Source organism: Hordeum vulgare, chromosome 2H, assembly GCF_904849725.1.
Source record: "Hordeum vulgare subsp. vulgare chromosome 2H, MorexV3_pseudomolecules_assembly, whole genome shotgun sequence".
NCBI lineage: Eukaryota > Viridiplantae > Streptophyta > Magnoliopsida > Poales > Poaceae > Hordeum > Hordeum vulgare.
The window spans coordinates 507016909-507037330 of record NC_058519.1 but is presented as its reverse complement, the minus strand read 5'-3'; the positions used below and the strand labels follow the sequence as shown (position 1 = coordinate 507037330).

Genomic DNA, 20422 nt, shown 5'->3' with positions numbered 1-20422 from the left:
CTGTTCTTCATCTAGAGGGCTGATCTGGAGTCCTTTTGGGGTCCAGAAGGGGAAATCGTCGCCATCGTCATCATTAACCTTTCTCCATCGACAATTCCATGATGCTCTTCATCGTTCGTGAGTAATCTCATCGTAGGCTTGCTGGACGGTGATGAGTTGGATGAGATCTATCATGTAATCGAGTTAGTTCTTGACGAGGATTGATCCCTAGTATCCACTATGTTCTAGATTGATGTTGCTACTACTTGGCTATGCTTAATGCTTGTCACTAGGGCCCGAGTGCTATGATTTCAGATCTGAACCTATTATGTTGTCGCCAATATATGTGTGTTTTAGACCCTATCTTGCAAGTTGTAGTCACCTACTATGTGTTATGACTCGGCAATCCCGGAGTGACAATAGCCGGAACCACTCCCGGAGATGACCATAGTATGAGGAGTTCATGTATTCACCGCGTGTGAATGCGTTGGTCCGATTCTTTATTAAAAGGAGAACCTTATATCCCGTAGTTTCCATTAGGACCCCGTTGCCACGGGAGGGATGGACAATAGATGTCATGCAAGTTCTTTTCCCTAAGCACGTATGACTACATATGGAATACATGCCTACATTAGATTGATGAACGGGAGCTAGCCACATATCTCTCCGTGTTATAGCTGTTACATGATGAATCACATCCGTCACACTCATCCATCACCGATCCACTGCCTACGAGTTTTTTACTACTGGTTCTCGCTACGTTACTTTGCCTAGGCTTGTCCCTTGCTACAAGAGGGATTGGGCCACTTTGCTGCTGCTACTGTTGTTACTTGTTACTTTGCTGCTCCTACTACTACTGTTCCTTGCTACTCCGTTGTTACTTGTTGCAAGACTTTGTTGGCGCTAACATCCCGTCAACAAAGCCTTTTCTGGCGCCGTTGCTGGGAATTGCCAAAGCTTTTTCTGGTGCCGTTGCTATCGTACTACAGCTACTGATACTTTGCTTGCAGACACTAATCTTTCAGGTGTGGTTGAATTGATAACTCAGCTGCTAATACTTGAGAATATCCTTTAGCTTCCCCTTGTGAGCGAATCAATAAATTTGGGTTGAATACTCTACCCTCGAAAACTATTGCGATCCCATACGCTTGTGGGACATCAGGGCGTTCTTCTGAAAGATAAACTTCAACTCCTGGAACATCTCAAATGCTCCATGACGCTCAAAGTGACATTGAAGTCCCGGCTCTAAGCCATACAAGACTGCACACTGAACTACTGAGTAGTCCTCCTTACGTGTTAACCAGGCGTTCTTAACATCCTGGTCAGCCGTAGCGGGTGGTTCATGTCCTAGCGCAGCATTAAATACATAATCCTTCTTCCCAGCTTGCAGGAGCAACTTAAGATTACGAGCCCAGTCTACAAACTTGCTTCCATCATCTTTCAACTTAGCTTTCTCTAGGAACGTATTAAAATTCACGGTGACTATTGTGTGAGCCATTGATCTACAACACAAATATTGCAAAGTGGACTTAGACTATGTTTAAGATAATTAGAGTTTAACTAATCAAATTACTAGATAAACTCTCACTCAAAAGTACATCTCTCTAGTCATTTGAGTGGTACATGATCCAAATTCACTAACTCAAGTCCGATCATCACGTGAGTTGAGAATAATTTCAGTGGTAAGCATCTCTATGCTAATCATATCAACTATATGATTCATGCTCGACCTTTCGGTCTCATGTGTTCCGAGGCCATGTCTGCACATGCTAGGCTCGTCAAGTTTAACCCGAGTGTTCCGCGTGTGCAACTATTTTGCACCCGTTGTATGTGAACGTTTAGTCTATCACACCCGATCATCACGTGGTGTATCGAAACGACAAACTGTCGCAATGGTGCACAGTCGGGGAGAACATAATTTCATCTTGAAATTTTAGTGAGAGATCACCTTATAATGCTACCGTCGTTCTAAGCAAAATAAGGTGCATAAAAGGATTAACATCACATGCAATTCATAAGTGACATGATATGGCCATCATCTTGTGCTTCTTGATCTACATCACCAAAGCACCGGCATGATCTTCTTGTCACCGGCGCCACACCATGATCTCCATCAACGTGTCGCCATCGAGGTTGTCACGCTATCTATGCTATTACTACTAAAACTACGACCTAGCAATATAGTAAACGCATCTGCAAACACAAACGTTAGTTTAAAGACAACCTTATGGCTCTTGCCGGTTGCCGTAGCATCGACGTGCAAGTCGATATTAACTAGTACAACATGATCAGCTCATACATCCAATATATCACATCACGTCATTGGCCATATCATATCACAAGCATACCCTGCAAAAACAAGTTAGTGTTCGGGAACGTCGCATGGGAAACAAAAAAATTCCTACGCGCACGAAGACCTATCATGGTGATGTCCATCTACGAGGGGGATTTCAGATCTACGTACCCTTGTAGATCGCACAACAGAAGCGTTAATAAACGCGGTTGATGTAGTGGAACGTCCTCACGTCCCTCGATCCGCCCCGTGAACCGTCCCACGAACCGTCCCGCGATCCATCCCACGATCCGCTCCGATCTAGTGCCGAACGGACGACACCTCCGCGTTCAGCACACGTACAGCTCGACGATGATCTCGGCCTCCTTGATCCAGCAAGAGAGACTGAGAGGTAGATGAGTTCTCCAGCAGCGTGACGGCGCTCCGGAGGTTGGTGGTGATCTAATCTCAGCAGGGCTCCGCCCGAGCTCCGCAGAAACGCGATCTAGAGGAAAACCCGTGGAGGTATGTGGTCGGGCTGCCGTGGCAAAGTTTTCTCAAATCAGCCCTAATACCTCTGTATATATAGGTGGGAGGGGAGGGGCCTTGCCTTGAGGCTCAAGGAGCCCCAAGGGGGTCGGCCGAAGGGGGGGAGGAGGAATCCTCCTCCAATCCTAGTCCAACTAGGATTGGAAGGTGGAGTCCTTCCCTTCCTTCCCACTTCCCCTTTTTTTCTTTTCTCTTTGATTTTTTCTTATCCTACGCAGAGGCCTTCTTGGGCTTGCCCACCAGCCCACTAAGGGCTGGTGCGGCACCCCTAAAGCCTATGGGCTTCCCCGGGGTGAGATGCCCCCGCCCCCCCGGTGAACATCCGGAACCCATTCGTCAATCCCGGTACATTCCCGGTAATTCCGAAAACTTTCCGGTAATCAAATGAGGTCATCTTATACATCAATCTTCATCTCCGGACCATTCCAGAAACCCTCGTGACGTCCGTGATCTTATCCGGGACTCCGAACAACATTCAGTAACCAACCATATAACTCAAATACGCATAAAACAACGTCGAACCTTAAGTGTGCAGACCTTGCGGGTTCGAGAACTATGTAGACATGACCCGAGGGACTCCTCGGTCAATATCCAATAGCGGGACCTGGATGCCCATATCGGATCCTACATATTCTACGAATATCTTATCTTTTGAACCTCAGTGCCAAGGATTCATATAACCCCATATGTCATTCCCTTTGTCCTTCGGTATGTTACTTGCCCGAGATTCGATTGTCAGTATCCGCATACCTATTTCAATCTCGTTTACCGACAAGTCTCTTTACTCGTTCCGCAATACGAGATCCCGTGACTTACACTAAGTCACATTGCTTGCAAGGCTTGTGTGTGATGTTGTATTACCGAGTGGGCCCCGAGATACCTCTCCGTCATACGGAGTGACAAATCCCAGTCTTGTTCCATACTAACTCAACGGACACCTTCGGAGATACCTGTAGAGCATCTTTATAGTCACCCAGTTACGTTGCGACGTTTGATACACACAAAGTATTCCTCCGGCGTTAGTGAGTTATATGATCTCATGGTCATAGGAATAAATACTTGACACGCAGAAAAGAGTAGCAACAAAATGACACGATCAACATGCTACGTCTATTAGTTTGGGTCTAGTCCATCACAGGATTCTCCTAATGATGTGATCCAGTTATCAAGTGACAACACTTGCATATAGTTAGAAAACCTTGACTATCATTGATCAACTGGCTAGCCAACTAGAGGCTTGCTAGGGACATTGTTTTGTCTATGTATCCACACATGTATCTATGTTTTCATTCAATACAATTATAGCATGGATAATAAACGATTATCTTGTAACAGGAAATATAATAATAACTATTTTATCATTGCCTCTAGGGCATATTTCCAACATAACCTTTCTACAACCAAGCAACCCACTGATTGGCTATGTTACCGCTTGCTTAACCATGTGTTAGAGTTGCTAGTTGTAGGTGGAGTTGCTTCCATGGATAACATGGGTTCCTTGTTATATCATCATATTAATTGTTATTTAAATTAATGCACCTATATACTTGGTAAAAGGTGGAAGGCTCGGCTTTCTAGCCTGGTGTTTTGTTCCACCTTTGCCACCTTAGTTTCGGCTACCGGTATTATGTTCCATAAATGAGCGCTCCTAACATGCTTGGGGTTGTTATGGGGACCCCCTAGATTCTCGTTTCGGGATAAAGCTCGTCTGGCAGGGTCCAACATTGGTACTATATTTGCCCGACATAATAATTCTATTAATACTGAAAAACATCGGGCATCATAAACCTGAGGAGTACTTCAACATAATACAGGGGGCCCGGTGCTGATGGTGTTGGTCCCAAACAGAGCAGCTTATTAACGCTACCCTAGGCAACTCGGCGTTTGGTGTGGTAACCATAGCTCATCCGTCGTGTCCTCAGAATGAGATACGCAACTCCTATCGGGATTGTCGACACGCCTGGCAGCCTTGCTGGACTTGTTTTACCTTTCTCGAGCATCTTGTGCGAGGGATTCCGAGGATGCTTTGGGTTATCTCGAGGTTGAGGTTTTCCAATAGGAACCCGAGGAGATCACGGCTCTCCCTGATCGAGGTCATTCCGTCGTAGCGTGTGGTAGTTTGTGATGGACTAGTTGGAGCACCCCTGCAGGGTTAAATCTTTTGGAAAGCCATGCCCGCGGTTCTGTGGCAACCTGGAAACTTTGTTTAACATCCGATTCTAGATAACTTGAAGTAAGTTTAATTAAAAACTTGCCAACTGAGTGCGTAATCACGACTGTCTCTTTTGTGAGCTCCTTCTCCGATCGAGGACACGGTGGGGTTATGTCTGACATAAGTAGGTGTTCAAGATCATTCATTTGATCATTATTAGTTCACGTTCGCTATGCGTAGATCATCCCCTCTTTATTCTTGTACTCGTAAGTTAGTCATCAAATAAATGCTTAGTCGCTTGTTGCAGCCTCACCACTTAACCATACCTCACCCATTAAGCTTTGCTAGTCTTCATACCTTTGGAAGTAAGATTGCTGAGTCCTCTGTGGCTCACAGATTACTACAACACCAGTTGCAAGTACAAGTAAAGAGTTACTTGACGCGAGCACGTTGATTGTTCATTTGGAGTTTCTTCTTCTTCTTCCTCGATCTAGGATGGGTTTCAGGCCGACAGCTTGGGATAGCTTGGATGGACGTCGTTCTTTCATTGTTTGTTTTCGTCCGTAGACGAACCCTGCTCTTCTTCATGAGGATTGTATGTATTGTACTGATGTGAATCTGATGTAGCTTGTGGCGAGTGTAAGCCAACTCCTTATACTCATTTTTTAGTATATGTACTTGTAACGATATCCATTCTTGCGAAACGACGAGATGTGATTCTATCCCTGTCGAGGCCCTCGCACCAAAATAAGGATAGTACCGCATCTTGGGTGTTACATGTTCATCATCCTGACCAACACAATTATAACTAAGTAAGTACAAGCTATGTAAGCATGGATGTTTTTTGTTATCATTTCCAATCCGCATAACGACACACTGATTATGAGATTGCTCAAGGATGCACAAAAGGATTCAGTCAGCTAGGTCAGGATCACCATATATGGTGACAATAAGAACCACATGATTAGTAGGGAGGTCTTTTAAGGGTTTCTTTTACAAATTATTGCAAACACGATGGTTTTTCACCCGCGGTTTATGAAGGTTAGTGCTGGTCTAGGCTACTTAGGACCCAGTGGATAATTTAAATAATATTAGGACCTGGATTTGCAGTTTAAAGTTTTAAGTCTATTAGCACATATAAATAGTTATAAGAGGTATCTATGGATTTTATTCAAAGAATAAACACACATACTGTTTTTTTTTTTGAGAAATACAGTATGTCTAAAACTTAGAAGCTCACGTACAATCACTCTTCATAGATGCATGCACACACATCATATTCATGTGAACACATTTGAGAGATTGAGCCAACAAATTTTACAATGACGAAATCGTCATATGTTCCTCGTACTTAGCGGGCACGCTATACCATTGAAAGAGTAAGGCAAAAAGAAGAAGAATTAAGTCTAAAAAATTATGATCATATGTGTCAAGCCTAAACTTGAATCTAGATGGACATGTTGCACTACAAGGAACTTATTGATAGATTGCAAGTTTTTGTTGGTAGCTTACCAAGCTAGCTGCTTGGTAACTTATACTCCCTCCATTCCTAAATATAAATCTTTTTACAAATTCCACTAGGGGACTACATACGGAGCAAAATGAGTGAATCTATACTTCAATGTATGTCTATATACATCCGTATGTAGTATTTTAATAGAAATTCTTAAAAGATTTATATTTAGGAACGGAGGAAGTATATAGCTACTCCCTCCGTTCCTAAATATAAGTCTTTTAAGCGATTTTATTATGTGTCTACATACGGAGCAAAATGATTGAATGTACACTCTAAAATATGTCTATATACATCCGTATGTGGTCCACTAGTGAAATCTCTATAAAGACTTATATTTAGGAACGGAGGGAGTATCTAAACTACGTATAGTTGGCTATACTGTAATATTTTGATGAAATAAATACTTCTTTAAACGTTTTTATATTTCTTTACGAAGAGTACACGGGGCGCAAAACAACACTTAATTGAAACCCACTAGAAGAAGGGCGAAAGTGCAAAGCAGAAGAAAGCCGAGCCAGCCAGCGCCTGCCCGGCGGCTCGTCCCCCGTGCTCCATTCCCGTTCCGATCAGACAACTCCCCGGGCAAGGCTCCTCGGAAGGAAAAAAAAAAACTGAAACAGCCCTCGGTCGTCCGTCCGTCCCCAACGCCCCGGTCTCTCAAGCAAGACCGGAAATCCTCCCCGCGGCGTCGTCGCGGGGCAGCGCCGCCCCAGATCCTCCGGCCATGGACGGGCTACTGTCCAAACTCCGGAGCCTGGACGCGTACCCCAAGGTGAACGAGGACTTCTACAGCCGCACCCTCTCCGGCGGCGCCATCACGCTCGCCTCCTCCTTCATCATGCTCCTCCTCTTCGTCTCCGAGCTCCGTACGCACCTCCCTCGCTCGGATCTCAGACTCTCACTACACTCCTGCGGCCTCCGTAGGATTTAACCGTGCGAATTTCTAGATTCGGGTTTTGGCGCTAGCAAAGCAGTCGCCTATTGTCGCATTTGGTTTTGCCCGGCTTGTGCGGAGATCTCGTGGTCCGTTTACATGATTTATTGTGTACACCAGATGGGCGGACTTAGTGCGTTCATTTGGTCTGTGAGACTGGAATTGAGCCCTTAGTTCTCCTCCCAAATGTGCTGTTGTGCTGTGTTTTGCAACAGAGTCTAGCTTGGCCTGTTCCCTTTTTTTGTTCATGCGTACACCATTGGTGTCTACTTGTTTCATTCTGATGCATCTACCGAACAGTTGTACAGTTTCGGAGATTCTGGTGTTACTTTTGTGTTGTGCTTGGTTAATCATGTTGTCGTTTAATTCTACTATATCCACTGAACTGTGAAACCTTAGACAGCATGGAGAATCTAGTGTCATACTTTTTGTCATTCTTGGTTAATCAGGTGCGGAAAATAGTGTGCCACTTAGGTGATAAGACGATGATATGTTTACTTTAACATAGAGACAGTAGTGACCTGGAAGAACAGTTTTGCATACATAAGGTTCAGATCACAGAAATTTGATATTAGAAATCAGCTTTTCTTCTGCCCTGGTATACCTATATAGGTTAAAGTAGGATTCATGTTGATCAGTGTTAGACTATCTTCATAATGGTCATGTGTGGAAAAGACCATTTAGAGCATCTACAACCACAGTTGTCTGAGGCCCTATACGCCCGCGGAGGTGTCCGGATGCGCACGCTGGCACTGACCGGCCAGTCCCCATTCTCCACTGTCCACAACTGCAGTCCCCATATCCGAATACTCAATTCCACAAAATGCATGCAACAACGTAGATGAATATCACAATAGATTGAGCGAGAAATATAGATAGATTCGGGTATAGTTCATCGGACACAAAAGACATAGTTTGCCAGATTCTACCAGATACAAAATATTCATATAGCTAGCTAGACGATGAGGAGAGGCGGAGATCACCATTTCGGGCCCTTGCCCTTGCGGTCACTGGCGCGTCGGTCCATCTCCTCCATGTACGCGTCCGCGGCCAGAGGATCATCGTCGTTGTTGTGCTAGTGGTTTCGCTCTCCGACGCCGACGCGATGTAAGCGGAGAGGCGGCGGGTGGCGCGGGCCTGCTCCTTCGCTTGGCGGGCCGCCTTGGCCATGGCGATCTCTTTCTCCCTCGTGAGGCGCTTCGAATCTTCGAGCCCGAGCCGGAGTGCCATCGCATTTTTGCGCCAGGGGCGCCTAGTGTACGACTCCGCCATGGTCAGCACACGACGCATGACCTCGTGGAGGAGTGCCTCCTCAGAGTCGACGGGGACGGAGCAGGTGCGTTGGCGGGAAGAGCCGGCCTCCGCCGCGGCCCGTTGCCGCTCACGGCGTGCGGCCTTGGCCTCCGACTCCGGCATCCACATCCGCATGAGAGCTGCGGGCACGAGCACCCAACGCTGCCCGGGCGGAGCTGGCACAGGAGGGGAAGGGGAGGGGGCCGCTCTACTCCAGATCTGGAACGGGATGTGCGAGGAGGAGCTCTGCTGCAGTGGGATCCGGAGGAGCTGGCAGCGGATGCGACGGAGCTCGAGCTCCTGCCGGTGTCCATCCGTGACCGCTGGATGGCGATGCGGAGCGTGAGCTCCTCCTCGTCCGGCGTGTCGCTGTCGGAGCCGGAGGCCTCCTCCTTCATGATGCCATCCTAGTCCATGGGATCGGTCTCGCTGTCGGAGTCGTGGCCAGACCGGGCCATGGCGGAGAGAGATTGAGAGAGGAAGTGGAGGAGACGAGAGGGGTACGGAGAGGGCGAGAGGACTGAGAGACTGAGGGTTTGTCGGACTGGGTAGGGTTTTTGTGGGGACAGTGGTGGGGGCGGAGCGGGCCATAGTGGGCCGGTCCGATGTGGCGGCAATGCCCGGGTGCATCCGTGCCTCCCCATATCCGCCCCACATATGAGCTGGATATGGGGGTTGCCGGACAGCCCGAGCGTTTGGGCTGGTTCTGGGGAGCCCGGTTGGGTGCTGTTTTTCAGTCCGAACAGTGACAGGGTAGCCCGCCGGGGCGTTTGGGGCGGCTTTGAGAGCTCCGGTTGTAGATGCTCTTAATCATTAGTACACTAAGTTTACCTATAAAATTATCAGAGGAGGAAAATAAAGAGCTGTTTGATCTTGGCGTTTCAAGTTTCACATGACTACCATGTGAATATGCACATGTCTTAGTTTGTTATGTATTTTACTTCATAAAATGTCCAGGAATCGGAAGATTAGGAGAATTAATGTTAACCTAACCTATGATCTGTTTAGTATTCTATTACTCCCTCTGTTCCTAAATATAAGTCTTTCTAGGCATTCTACTAGAAGACTACATACGGATGTATATAGACATACTTTAGAGTATAGATTCATTCATTTTGCTTCGTATGTAGTCATCTAATGAAATCTCTTAAAAGACTTATATTTAGGAACGGAGGGAGTACCATTCATCATCCTATATTCAACTGTTGATGTTTCACCATGCAGGATTGTATCTTCATGCAGTTACAGAGACAACACTAAGGGTTGATACCTCAAGAGGAGAAAAACTTCGCATAAATGTAATAGCTGTTTCTTTTTCCCACTTCACCAATTACTAACAACCGCCCCGTTCCTAATTTTCTTTAGTTTGACTTGCCGACCGTTTTTTTCTTTTTCTTGCATATCATTTCTCCACACTGGGCCTTCTCTTTCAAGAATTAGTATCTTGTATGAATGTACGATGATTGTTAACCAATTATCTATACTACTTTCTGTTCAGACACTTGCTAACATCTACCTTTGGTCTGATGCTACAAAATGCAGTTTGATATCACCTTTCCAGCCCTTCAGTGTTCTATTATTAGTGTTGATGTGATGGACATCAGTGGACAAGAGCACCTTGATGTGGTATGTATTTTTGTATTGTTATTGTTGCTACCTATGCTGCTTCAGATGTTTCTGTCTCAGTATCTTGCTTTTTTTTTACCCAGTACAAGTTATGGTTGATCTATCTGGCTGCCAGGTTGTAGTAACTAGCTTGTTTCACTATAATGCTCTATGTAGAAACATGATGTATTCAAGCAGCGAATCGATGCACATGGCAATGTTATTGCAACTAAGCAAGATGCAGTTGGTGGGATGAAGGTCGGTGACTCATTTGTTCTATTAAACATTACACTTATAACTCCTATGTATTGTCGAGTAAATTACCAGCTAGGTGGCGTATTGTTCAATTCCTGATATTTGTTAGACCTGAAGACTTGTGCTTTCTTTTTATTGTTGACCTTTTATAGGTGGAAAAACCTTTACAACATCATGGTGGAAGGCTTGAACACAATGAGACCTATTGTGGCTCATGTTATGGTGCACAAGAAGTATGCTCATTTGTTATTATACGTAGTATTTCATTCCTTATCCGTAATATGCAAAAACTTATAGACTTCTCTTGGACTTGCAGCAATTTTTTAATAATCTATTGTTCACTATTTTGTTCTCATTACCTTCCAGAAACTGCTACATGAACTTCTTTGTTGTTGATAAGTTTTGAAATATTCAATTGTGGGCTGATTCCAACTCTTTTTTTTTTATCATGTTTTATGTTAAATGTTCCATTTGAAGTTCTGGATGTGAATTACGCCACCACTAGTTTCACTCTTATGAGTTATAGAGCAAAAGGCACAGCTGATAACTACATCATGGTTATGCACAACTCGTACTTGTTATGGAGCAAAAGGCACACCTGACAGCTAACATCAGGAGTTATTCATATATATTTGTGTGGCTTGGATCAGGCTCAGATCATTTTTTGTTTTCTAAGCATACTGTTCAATTATTCTCATTAGCAGTGTTCTTCATGTTGCTTACTGTACTATTAATTACATATCTTTCTGGCAATCTGTTGTGTTTCTCCTTTACATCGATGCTGCTTGAGAGTGTAATTTCTATGTTTCAACTCACTTATGTAATACTAATACCTAGTGTCAACTAGTGCTTTTTTCTCTGCTGAAAGAATTTCCAGCTTCTCTTCTATTTTGTTGTTGTTTTGTTATACTCAGATGAATAGGCTGTTAAATAGTCCTCCCACAATGCTACCTGCATTCAACGCATTTGCTATTCTTGGTGTGCACTTTAACTGAATATATTATTTGAATGCAGTCTCCTGAACAATGTTGTAACTCGTGTGAAGATGTCCGTGAAGCATACAGAAAGAAAGGTTGGGGCGTATCAAATCCAGATTCGATCGATCAGGTACACCAATGAATTTTGGGCTACGCATATGACATGTGATACACTTCATGTAACTTGTGTGTTTCCTTCACCTTCAAGGAAATTTGACTGTACGGTGTGCGCTGTTCTGTAGTGCAAAAGCGAGGGCTTCCTACAAACGATAAAGGATGAAGAAGGTGAAGGATGCAACATTTATGGCTTTCTGGAAATTAACAAGGTTGCTGGGAATTTCCACTTTGCTCCAGGGAAAAGCTTCCAGCAGTCAAATGTTCATGTTCACGATCTGCTTCCATTCCAAAAGGATAGCTTCAATGTAATCATACTTAAGGAAATCTGTAAATATTTCTTTGTACTTCACACACTGATGGGAACATTTAGATTTTTCTTGCCAATATGCTTGCTTTAAAATATCCAGACTTACCATTTTATCCTTTACAATGCCAGCTCAGCCATAAGATAAATAAATTGAGTTTTGGAGAACCCTTTCCTGGTGTGATCAATCCCCTTGACGGGTAAATTCTATTTTGTTTGTAATGTTGTTGATTTCCTCATCCTTTTCTGTGTTTGAGAAAAATAGTTATCCCCTAAGAAAAAAATATGTTCATACTTGGCCAATGTGTAGGGCGCAATGGATCCAGCATTCATCATATGGAATGGCTCAATACTTTGTTAAGGTTTGTCTTCTCGGTCCTTGCAAAGCCAGCTCAACTTGCTTACTTCATTTCTCATTTGCTCTTAATTTTGTTAGATCCTTATTCAGTTATTCCTGTTACTTCCAACATGATTGTAGTCCGAACACATGATTATAATATTACCATGCTCTCCTTTTGCCCTCTTGTTTTCCAGGTTGTTCCCACTGTATACTCTCACATAAATGAGCAAATTATTCTCTCCAATCAGGTATCTTGTGACTTCATCCCTTGTGTGCACAAGCGTACTAACTTATGTGGATGCATTTATATCATTAGCATTTCTCAAGATGCTGTTATTCTTTGCTGTAGTTTTCTGTGACAGAACATTCCAGAAGTGGCGATAGTGGTCGGGTACAAGCTCTTCCTGGCGTGTTTTTCTTTTATGACCTTTCACCAATTAAGGTACCTTCTTGAAGTACTTGAATTTGGCATGACTATGCTCCATTCTGTTCTTTTCCATTAGTTCAGTTATCTGTTACGACATTTACTTATTGTCTTTATTATTCAGATGACAGAGGGATTTTTTTCCCTCGAGACCTTTAGTCATGCATTTTATATTGATATTTTTACAAGGCATCAGTCGGTATATTTGTATAACTTTAGCATACATGCCTTTAACAGGTCACGTTTACGGAGCGCCATGTCTCGTTCTTACACTTCTTAACTAATGTATGCGCTATTGTTGGAGGTAATATTTCCCTTGGTGCCTTTTTTCTTTAAACTAATTAGCTATTTCTGTTGAATCATACTCCCTTCTTAAAGAAATATAAGAGCATTTACATCACAGTACACCTTTTATGTTCATATGTTTACTGAACTGTTATGCTTCAGTTGAATATTTAATTAAGGCCATTCCTGATTCACGAGTAAAATATATGACCCTTTGCTAGCCATGTCCTGGAATTGGAAAACTATGAACTCAATCAATATAGCCAACATCCTTTCAGCAGTTCAACCAATGACCAAAGGCACATGTCCTCTTGTTTTACAGGTGTGTTCACTGTTTCTGGAATCATAGATTCGTTTGTCTACCATGGCCAGAGGGCAATCACTAAGAAGAGGGAACTCGGCAAATTCACCTGAGTTTTCAATCAAGCCTTCCTATTGCTGCAGTACCTCCTTTTGAATGACTCTAGTCTGTAGCTGCAGTAGAAAGAGTCTTCTCCGAAGTCCGAAAAGTGTACAACTGAACCAACAGGCCGGTATCTTTGTCACAGCTTGTGCTCTGGAACTCCTGGTGCGCTGCCTGCTTTCCGGCTGAAGCTGCCAGCATACAAAATGGCTTGTCTGCGATGTTCGTATATCGCTCAGGCAAATGGAACATTTCGGAGGTGCTCAATTTTTGTACACTTAAGTCCACAAGGACAAAGGTTTTGTCGTTCTAAACTGCAAGTTTTTGTATTTTTGTAAATCTGTGTAAGAGTGATGTAGACTGTACAATACTCATGACAGGTATTTTTCTTAGACATTTCGTAGCTCTTACAGGCCAGGTTAAAAAAAAACAAAAAAAACGTAAAGACCATTTGAAGGAAACTAACTTCAGTTTGTCAGGGTGTTTTTCGTAACTTATCTTCCTGGTAACCTTTTGAAGGTATTACTGTTGAAGAATATTGCTTTAGTCGTAGGTGCTTATCGTCATGTTTTGTAGTCGTGGTCTTGTTGACAGAAGACAGTGGTTACTCCACGTGCTCTACTATGACTAGCATAATGCTCATGCATTGCAATGGAGCCAAAAAAGAAAGTTGATAAGTAAGGCTAGTGGCTTAGCAGATCGTCGAAATAGTTATGTCCTTCACGGTTAAAAGAGAACGAAATGAGGAGAAGCGGTTTGCACGCGGCATGTGTTGGAGAATTTCAAGTGACCGTGTAAGAAAAAATATTGGATAGAGAAACTAAAGCCAAGAGGAAGGTCTTAGCTCTGTATTTGCTATCTGTGTTTTTTCAAAAGTGCCGGTCTCACATGTAAGTATGGAAGTAATAGTTACTCCCTCCGTACACAAATCTAAGATGTTTGGGATATTTCTATATGAACTACATATGTACTGAAATGAGCGAAGAGTCAAACTAAAATATGTCTACATACACAAATCTAGATCAGAAGGTAGAACCATTACTTGGATTGTGTCTACATGTTTGATCTTTTTGAGTTTTAACCTACGCTTTCTATCATGGACGACGATTGTTGTTGTGCTACGCTGATCTTGTGGAGCCTTAGCCCAACGACTTTCCGACTGTCTACTAAATTAAAGTTTGCCTGACTACGACGACGAAGGGACGATGACTATGGCGTGCCTTTGGCCTGTTACAATGTTTGTAGTCGTTGCTATGTGGTGCTGTAATCTTTGTTAGTTGTGGTATTTTTTATATGACAGATAATGGATGGATTGAATGCTCTTTCCAAAAATAAACAAGCATAACATGGACAATTCTCCATGATGAGAAGGCGCCCTTTGCTACTGAAAACGGCTTCTGGATATCTATGCTTCATCGGATCTCTCCGCACCAAACAAACGCCACCGTCTTCCCCACCTCTCCCGTCCCCGGTCCGGTCCACCAACCGCCTCTAGCCGCAACCATGCGCGGCCGCCGCCATCTGGCGGCCTCCCTGGCGAGGACCCTGTCCCAGGCCCCCTCCCGCTCCATCTCCTCCACCCCGTCCCTCCTCCAAACCCTCGACCCGACCCCGCAGTCCCCTCCCCTCGCCGCACCCGCGGCGGGGCGGCTCGCGGAGATGCGGAGGCGGCTGCAGGCGGAGACGCCGTCGCTGGGGGACTTCGCGTACTCGGTGGAGGTGGGGACGCGGAAGAAGCCTCTGCCCAAGCCCAAGTGGATGAAGGAGACGATCCCCGGCGGGGCCAAGTACGCGGCCATCAAGGCCAAGCTGCGGGAGCTGAAGCTGCACACCGTCTGCGAGGAGGCGCGCTGCCCCAACCTCGGCGAGTGCTGGTCGGGCGGCGAGACCGGAACAGCCACTGCCACCATCATGATCCTCGGTGACACCTGCACGCGCGGATGCAGGTAAAGAGATCAATCCTTTTCGTCTATTGCCTTGCCTGTATTGGGCAGGTGCGGGCAGCTGCTTAGGTTGTTTAGGCTGTGTACAGGGAAGCCCTAGATAACTTTGTATTTTAGGAGTAACATGAGCTTTATAATGATCCATATGATATCCATTTCCATGATTTTTGTATGTGCATATAGTTTTCTGTATGCTACATTGTACCTTGAGCAGGTAGATTGTGAGGGCAAATAGTTTGATTTTTAGCTTCTGGTGTATTTAAGTTGCCTTTGCCAAATCATGTGGATGTTTTAACGCTGCTAGTAATTTAGGAAGTGTTCGATTTTAGCTGTTGTGCAAGAGTAGATGCTTAGTGTGAAGCAACTCTATGGAGAACTGTACTCAGAAACTGCTTGCTCAGTTGCAATCTGAAGATCGAGTTGGAGTTCATAGCTTTTCAAGTTAATCAATGTATAAATAACTTTCTGAAAATGGTAAAGTTCACATGTTACTGCTTTAACCAACTAGACTTGCCCAAGTACACAATCGAATACCAGCTCCAGGAGAGGTTGCCATTTTCTGTTCACGAAACAAATGAAGGTTTTGGATTCGGCTAGTCAGTCATTCCCATAATTGTGTTTGCACTGCCGTGGAGTTTCTACAGATATTACTAGAGTTACAATAGGCGAGCAGGAGGTTGCTAACCTGTTATGACAGCCTACAAGATCCCACTAGTTCCCCTTGCCAACATAAAACATCGGCATTGGTCCCTGCCAGGGTCTTGAAATTTGTTGAGAAAGGACCACAATGGAATTTGTCCAGGATGTATCATACTGCAAGCCAGTTACTACAAGCTACAGAGAGTTTGCAGAGGAAAGGGAGTTTGAAAAAACAAGCAACTATTTGATGTTCATCGTACCATTAAAAATATTCAGTAGTTGGGAGGACCTTAGTAACATTTATTTCTTACTTTGAATTTGAACTCTGGTAGCAGCGTGACATGCAATTTTATATCTTCTGCTTACCCGGAGCATTCTTATGCGTCCTGTCTTGGCTAGAAAATTACGTGCTTCTTTGCACTCGGCTTGAGTTTTGATTTCCTTCAAGCTAGTTTTTCTCCAGAATTGTTTGGATCCCAAACAAATTTCTCATTCTGTTGCCAATTGTCAGGGGTGCTCATAAATAAGTGTTTGTTTCACTCTGTATCCTTAGGGCTTTGTGTGTCTTCTCAATGTTTATGTGCTATGATTGTGAGACAATATCTCCAGATTTTAACTGTAATAATTAGCTTTCTTAATAACGATGTGCCATGCTTGATTTTATGCTAAATTAATAGTGGAGAAAGCTTATCTTCTTGTATTGTCTGGATTAAGTGCTATTAAGTATGCAATCTATATTGAAAACAGTGAGGGTTTTGGTTGTGTAGGCTGTGGGCAAAGCTATGAACCAGTTCTGTTGGAGTTTCCTTTGAGTACCAATTTCAGATATAAGAAGGGATTGTTCCTGTGATGTACATTTCAGGGAAACTGCTGGTTTTGTTTCTGTTTTGGCGATATATTTCGTTTTGGTGGTGGCTTAGTAGAACTAAAATTAAGTATATGAGATGCGGTTTCAGTACTACTAGGCATGAGGAGGAGTTAGCCTTGATGGGCAGGTGGTAACTCAAAAGGACATCTTTCGCTATTTGGGGTCAATGCTGCAGATGGATGGTGATATCGATGGAGATGTGAGCCATCAAATAAAAGCCGGATGGATGAAGTGGCGCCAAGCTTCTGGCATTCTCTGTGATAAGAGAGTGCCACAAAAGCTAAAAGGCAGGTTATATAGGACGGCGATTCAACCCACAATGTTGCATGATGCTGAGTGTTGGCAGGCTAAAAGGCGACATGTTCAACAGTTAGGTGTAGCGGAGATGCGCATGTTGAGATGGATGTGTGGCCACACAAGAAAGGATTGGGTCCAACGTCGATTGAAGAGAATGATGATATACGTGAGAGAGTTGGGGTAGCACTGATTGAAGAGAAGCTTGTACAACATCATCTGAGATGGTTTGGACATATACAACGCAGACATCCAGAAGCTGCAGTGCATAGCGGACGACTAAAGCGTGCTGATAATGTCAAGAGAGGTCGGGGTACACCAAACTTGACATGGGAGGAGTCCGTAAAGAGAGATCTGAAGGACTGGAATATCACCAGAAGAACTAGCCATGGACAGGGGCGCATGGAAGTTAGCTATCCACATGGCAGAAGCAGCAGCGGAGCTATGTTGAGGCAGGGGGGGGGGGGGGGCAGTAGTTTTTGTGTACCTCCGCCACTGGCCAGAAGCATGAGCTGGTTTCGAGATCTTATGAGTTTTAGCTCTAGCCTACCCCAACTTGTTTGGGACTAAGGCTTAGTTGTTGTTGTTGTTAGTTCGTTTTAGCTGTGTCCTCATATTTATGTGGCCCTGCCAGGAACAGAAGTCATTTGTTATTGTTTTGTTCGACAGTTTATTCCAGTTCTTTGCTCATATCACCTTTTAGAGATGAAGTGCAACTCGCATGTTCAGATTGTTTGGGAATTTGATAAGTCAATAATTTGTAGATTTTGCAATGTCAAGACATCACGAACCCCTCCTCCACCAGATCCTAATGAGCCTGCCAATGTTGCGCAAGCTATTGCATCGTGGGGCCTTGAATATATAGTCATCACAAGTGTGGACCGGGATGATTTACCTGATCAGGGGAGCGGCCATTTTGCTGAAACAGTACAGAGGTTGAAGACTTTAAAGCCAGATATGCTTATTGAAGCGCTCGGTAAGAGGCATACTCCTAGTTCTGTTGTCAGTTGTTCAGTATCCCCTCAGTTTAATTTTTGTAAGGTGTGATTTGACCTGGCATGGTCAGGTAGATTGAACTTTGGTTTTTCATTCCTTTTCTGATATATATCAATAATTATAAATTATTAAACATGAATGTAGTTTCAAATACTCCCTCTGTAACTTTTTGTGAGATGTTTTTACAGTCCATGGCAGTGTCAAAAAACGTCTTACATTATGTCATGGAGGGAGTATGAATTTAGATTTAATGGGTGACACTTTTTGTGTTACTACACCTATATACTCCCTCCGTTCCTAAATATAAGTCTTTTAAGCGATTTTACTAGGGGTCTACATACGGAGCAAAATGATTGAATCTACACTCTAAAGTATGTCTATATACAACCGTATGTAATCTACTAGTGAAACCTCTAAAAAGACTTATATTTAGGAACGGAGGGAGTAGTCAACTAATCATGTGCCAAGCATTGCATAATTCGAACCTTTCAACATGTGTGCCAAAAACCACAACAACAACAAAGCCTTTAGTCCCAAACAAGTTGGGGTAGGCTAGAGGTGAAACCCATAAGATCTCGCGACCAACTCATGGTTCTGGCACATGGATAGCAAGCTTCTACGCACCCCTGTCCATGGCTAGTTCTTTGGTGATACACCAGTCCTTCAGATCTCTCTTGCAACATGTGTGTGTATTATAAAAAACAAACATGAGTATTTTCTATTTTGACACACCGGCAATCCTTTACTATTAGGCATTCCATGTACTGTGCCCTTACACAAATAATTTTACAGTACCCGATTTCCGAGGAGATCCAAGTTGCGTAGAAAAGGTAGCAACTTCTGGGTTGCATGTTTTTGCACACAATATTGAAACGGTGGAAGAGCTTCAAAGAGATGTGCGAGACCACCGTGCAAATTTTAAGCAATCAATGGATGTTCTGAAAATGGCGAAGGAGTATGCCCCTCCTGGCACTCTCACAAAGACATCAGTCATGCTGGGTTGTGGGGAGACTCCCGATCAGGTTATCAGCACAATGGAAAAGGTGAGAGCTGCTGGTGTTGATGTCATTACATTTGGTCAGTACATGAGGCCGTCAAAGCGACATATGCCAGTGTCTGAGTATATTACTCCTGAAGCCTTTGAGAACTACCGAGCCCTTGGTGTTGAAATGGTATGCTCCGTCCACATCTTGTACTTGGAGTTCTTGTGATTTTCGATTACACAAAGATCTATATCATCACTATTTGTTATTATACATATTATTTGTGTCAAATGGAACATTAACCATTGATCTAATTTCACAACTTACCCACAATAAATCACTTTTCTCAGCCACAATGCATTGTCAAGTACGTCTCTAGCACAAGAAACCATCGTAGTTTACTAAACGGCAGAAGTGACAAGGATGCACTATCCATATTTGATTTATTCCTTGTGGATCATGATAATCGTTAACAGCCAATAAAAAAATACTCCCTCGCCATTATCATGATCCACAAAGAATAAATCAAATCTGGATAGTGTGCCCTTGTCACTTCTGCCGTTTAGTAAACCACGATGGTTTCTTGTCCTAGAGACGTGAAGATCTACGAACTTACTTTATCATAATAATCTATATCAGTGCTACTGTTATCCTTTTTGGTTCCCCAGAATCTTTCTTACTGTTCAGGACATGCAATACTCTTACTCTGCATTGTACGTATTTCTTGAATTGCTGCCAAAATGACATGTATTTAAATGGCAGGGATTCCGTTATGTTGCATCTGGTCCGATGGTTCGGTCCTCCTACAAAGCAGGCGAGTTCTACATCAAAGCCATGATCGAAGATGACCGAGCAAAATCAGGCGTTGTTGCAGAATCAAGTTCATAGTTGACACACCTCCAGCTCCAGTCATTGACATTGCTACGCTGCAAATAATATGTTCTAATTGGAGAAACATGTTTGTCTTTTTACATCCTGGTAATATTACTATTCTTTTCCAGAGAATAAATTCTTCTGCCCCCTTTATCCTTCAAAAATCATTTACATTTTCTTCATACTATCTCCTCCTTTGTACTACGTATATGGCTATAATCATCCATTGTAACAGTAGCAGGGATAGAGTCCGTCAATGTACCCACCGAATATTATTGAGGCCATCATTATGCCTCATGTGCTGCGCTTGTACAGAGTTTTGACGAAGATTGGCTGTGGACTTTCTGTGCTATTGGTAGTAGATCCGATCTGCTGCAGATCATGAGGAAGAGATGTAGACCGCCATTAATCCACGGATCGC

The 20422-nt window shown here is 43.6% G+C and overlaps 2 protein-coding genes across 2 annotated transcripts; both read left to right on the top strand.

Moving 5' to 3' along the window:
• The first annotated feature begins 6984 nt into the window (after positions 1-6984).
• On the top strand, positions 6985-13878 carry LOC123426890 (endoplasmic reticulum-Golgi intermediate compartment protein 3-like). The gene is made up of 13 exons (XM_045110792.1): positions 6985-7334; positions 9920-9993; positions 10238-10321; positions 10478-10558; positions 10708-10788; positions 11570-11662; positions 11775-11954; positions 12086-12153; positions 12264-12315; positions 12488-12541; positions 12643-12735; positions 12955-13021; positions 13325-13878. The coding sequence occupies exons 1-13, from the start codon at positions 7193-7195 to the stop codon at positions 13414-13416; spliced, it is 1161 nt and encodes a 386-aa protein (XP_044966727.1). The 5' UTR covers positions 6985-7192; the 3' UTR covers positions 13417-13878.
• Positions 13879-14772: 894 nt separating this feature from the next.
• LOC123426889 (lipoyl synthase, mitochondrial) lies at positions 14773-20328 on the top strand. The gene is made up of 4 exons (XM_045110790.1): positions 14773-15351; positions 17914-18125; positions 18938-19317; positions 19891-20328. The coding sequence occupies exons 1-4, from the start codon at positions 14813-14815 to the stop codon at positions 20014-20016; spliced, it is 1257 nt and encodes a 418-aa protein (XP_044966725.1). The 5' UTR covers positions 14773-14812; the 3' UTR covers positions 20017-20328.
• Positions 20329-20422: the final 94 nt, after the last annotated feature.

Excerpts from the sequence above, each read along its gene's own strand:
- LOC123426890 (XM_045110792.1), top strand. The coding sequence starts at position 7,193 with ATGGACGGGCTACTGTCCAAACTCCGGAGCCTGGACGCGTACCCCAAG. Across the intron at positions 10,322-10,477 it reads GACAAGAGCACCTTGATGTG|AAACATGATGTATTCAAGCA; the intron begins GTATGTATTTTT and ends TGCTCTATGTAG. Across the intron at positions 12,316-12,487 it reads TGGCTCAATACTTTGTTAAG|GTTGTTCCCACTGTATACTC; the intron begins GTTTGTCTTCTC and ends CTTGTTTTCCAG.
- LOC123426889 (XM_045110790.1), top strand. The coding sequence starts at position 14,813 with ATGCTTCATCGGATCTCTCCGCACCAAACAAACGCCACCGTCTTCCCC. Across the intron at positions 15,352-17,913 it reads ACCTGCACGCGCGGATGCAG|ATTTTGCAATGTCAAGACAT; the intron begins GTAAAGAGATCA and ends AATAATTTGTAG. Across the intron at positions 19,318-19,890 it reads GAGCCCTTGGTGTTGAAATG|GGATTCCGTTATGTTGCATC; the intron begins GTATGCTCCGTC and ends TTTAAATGGCAG.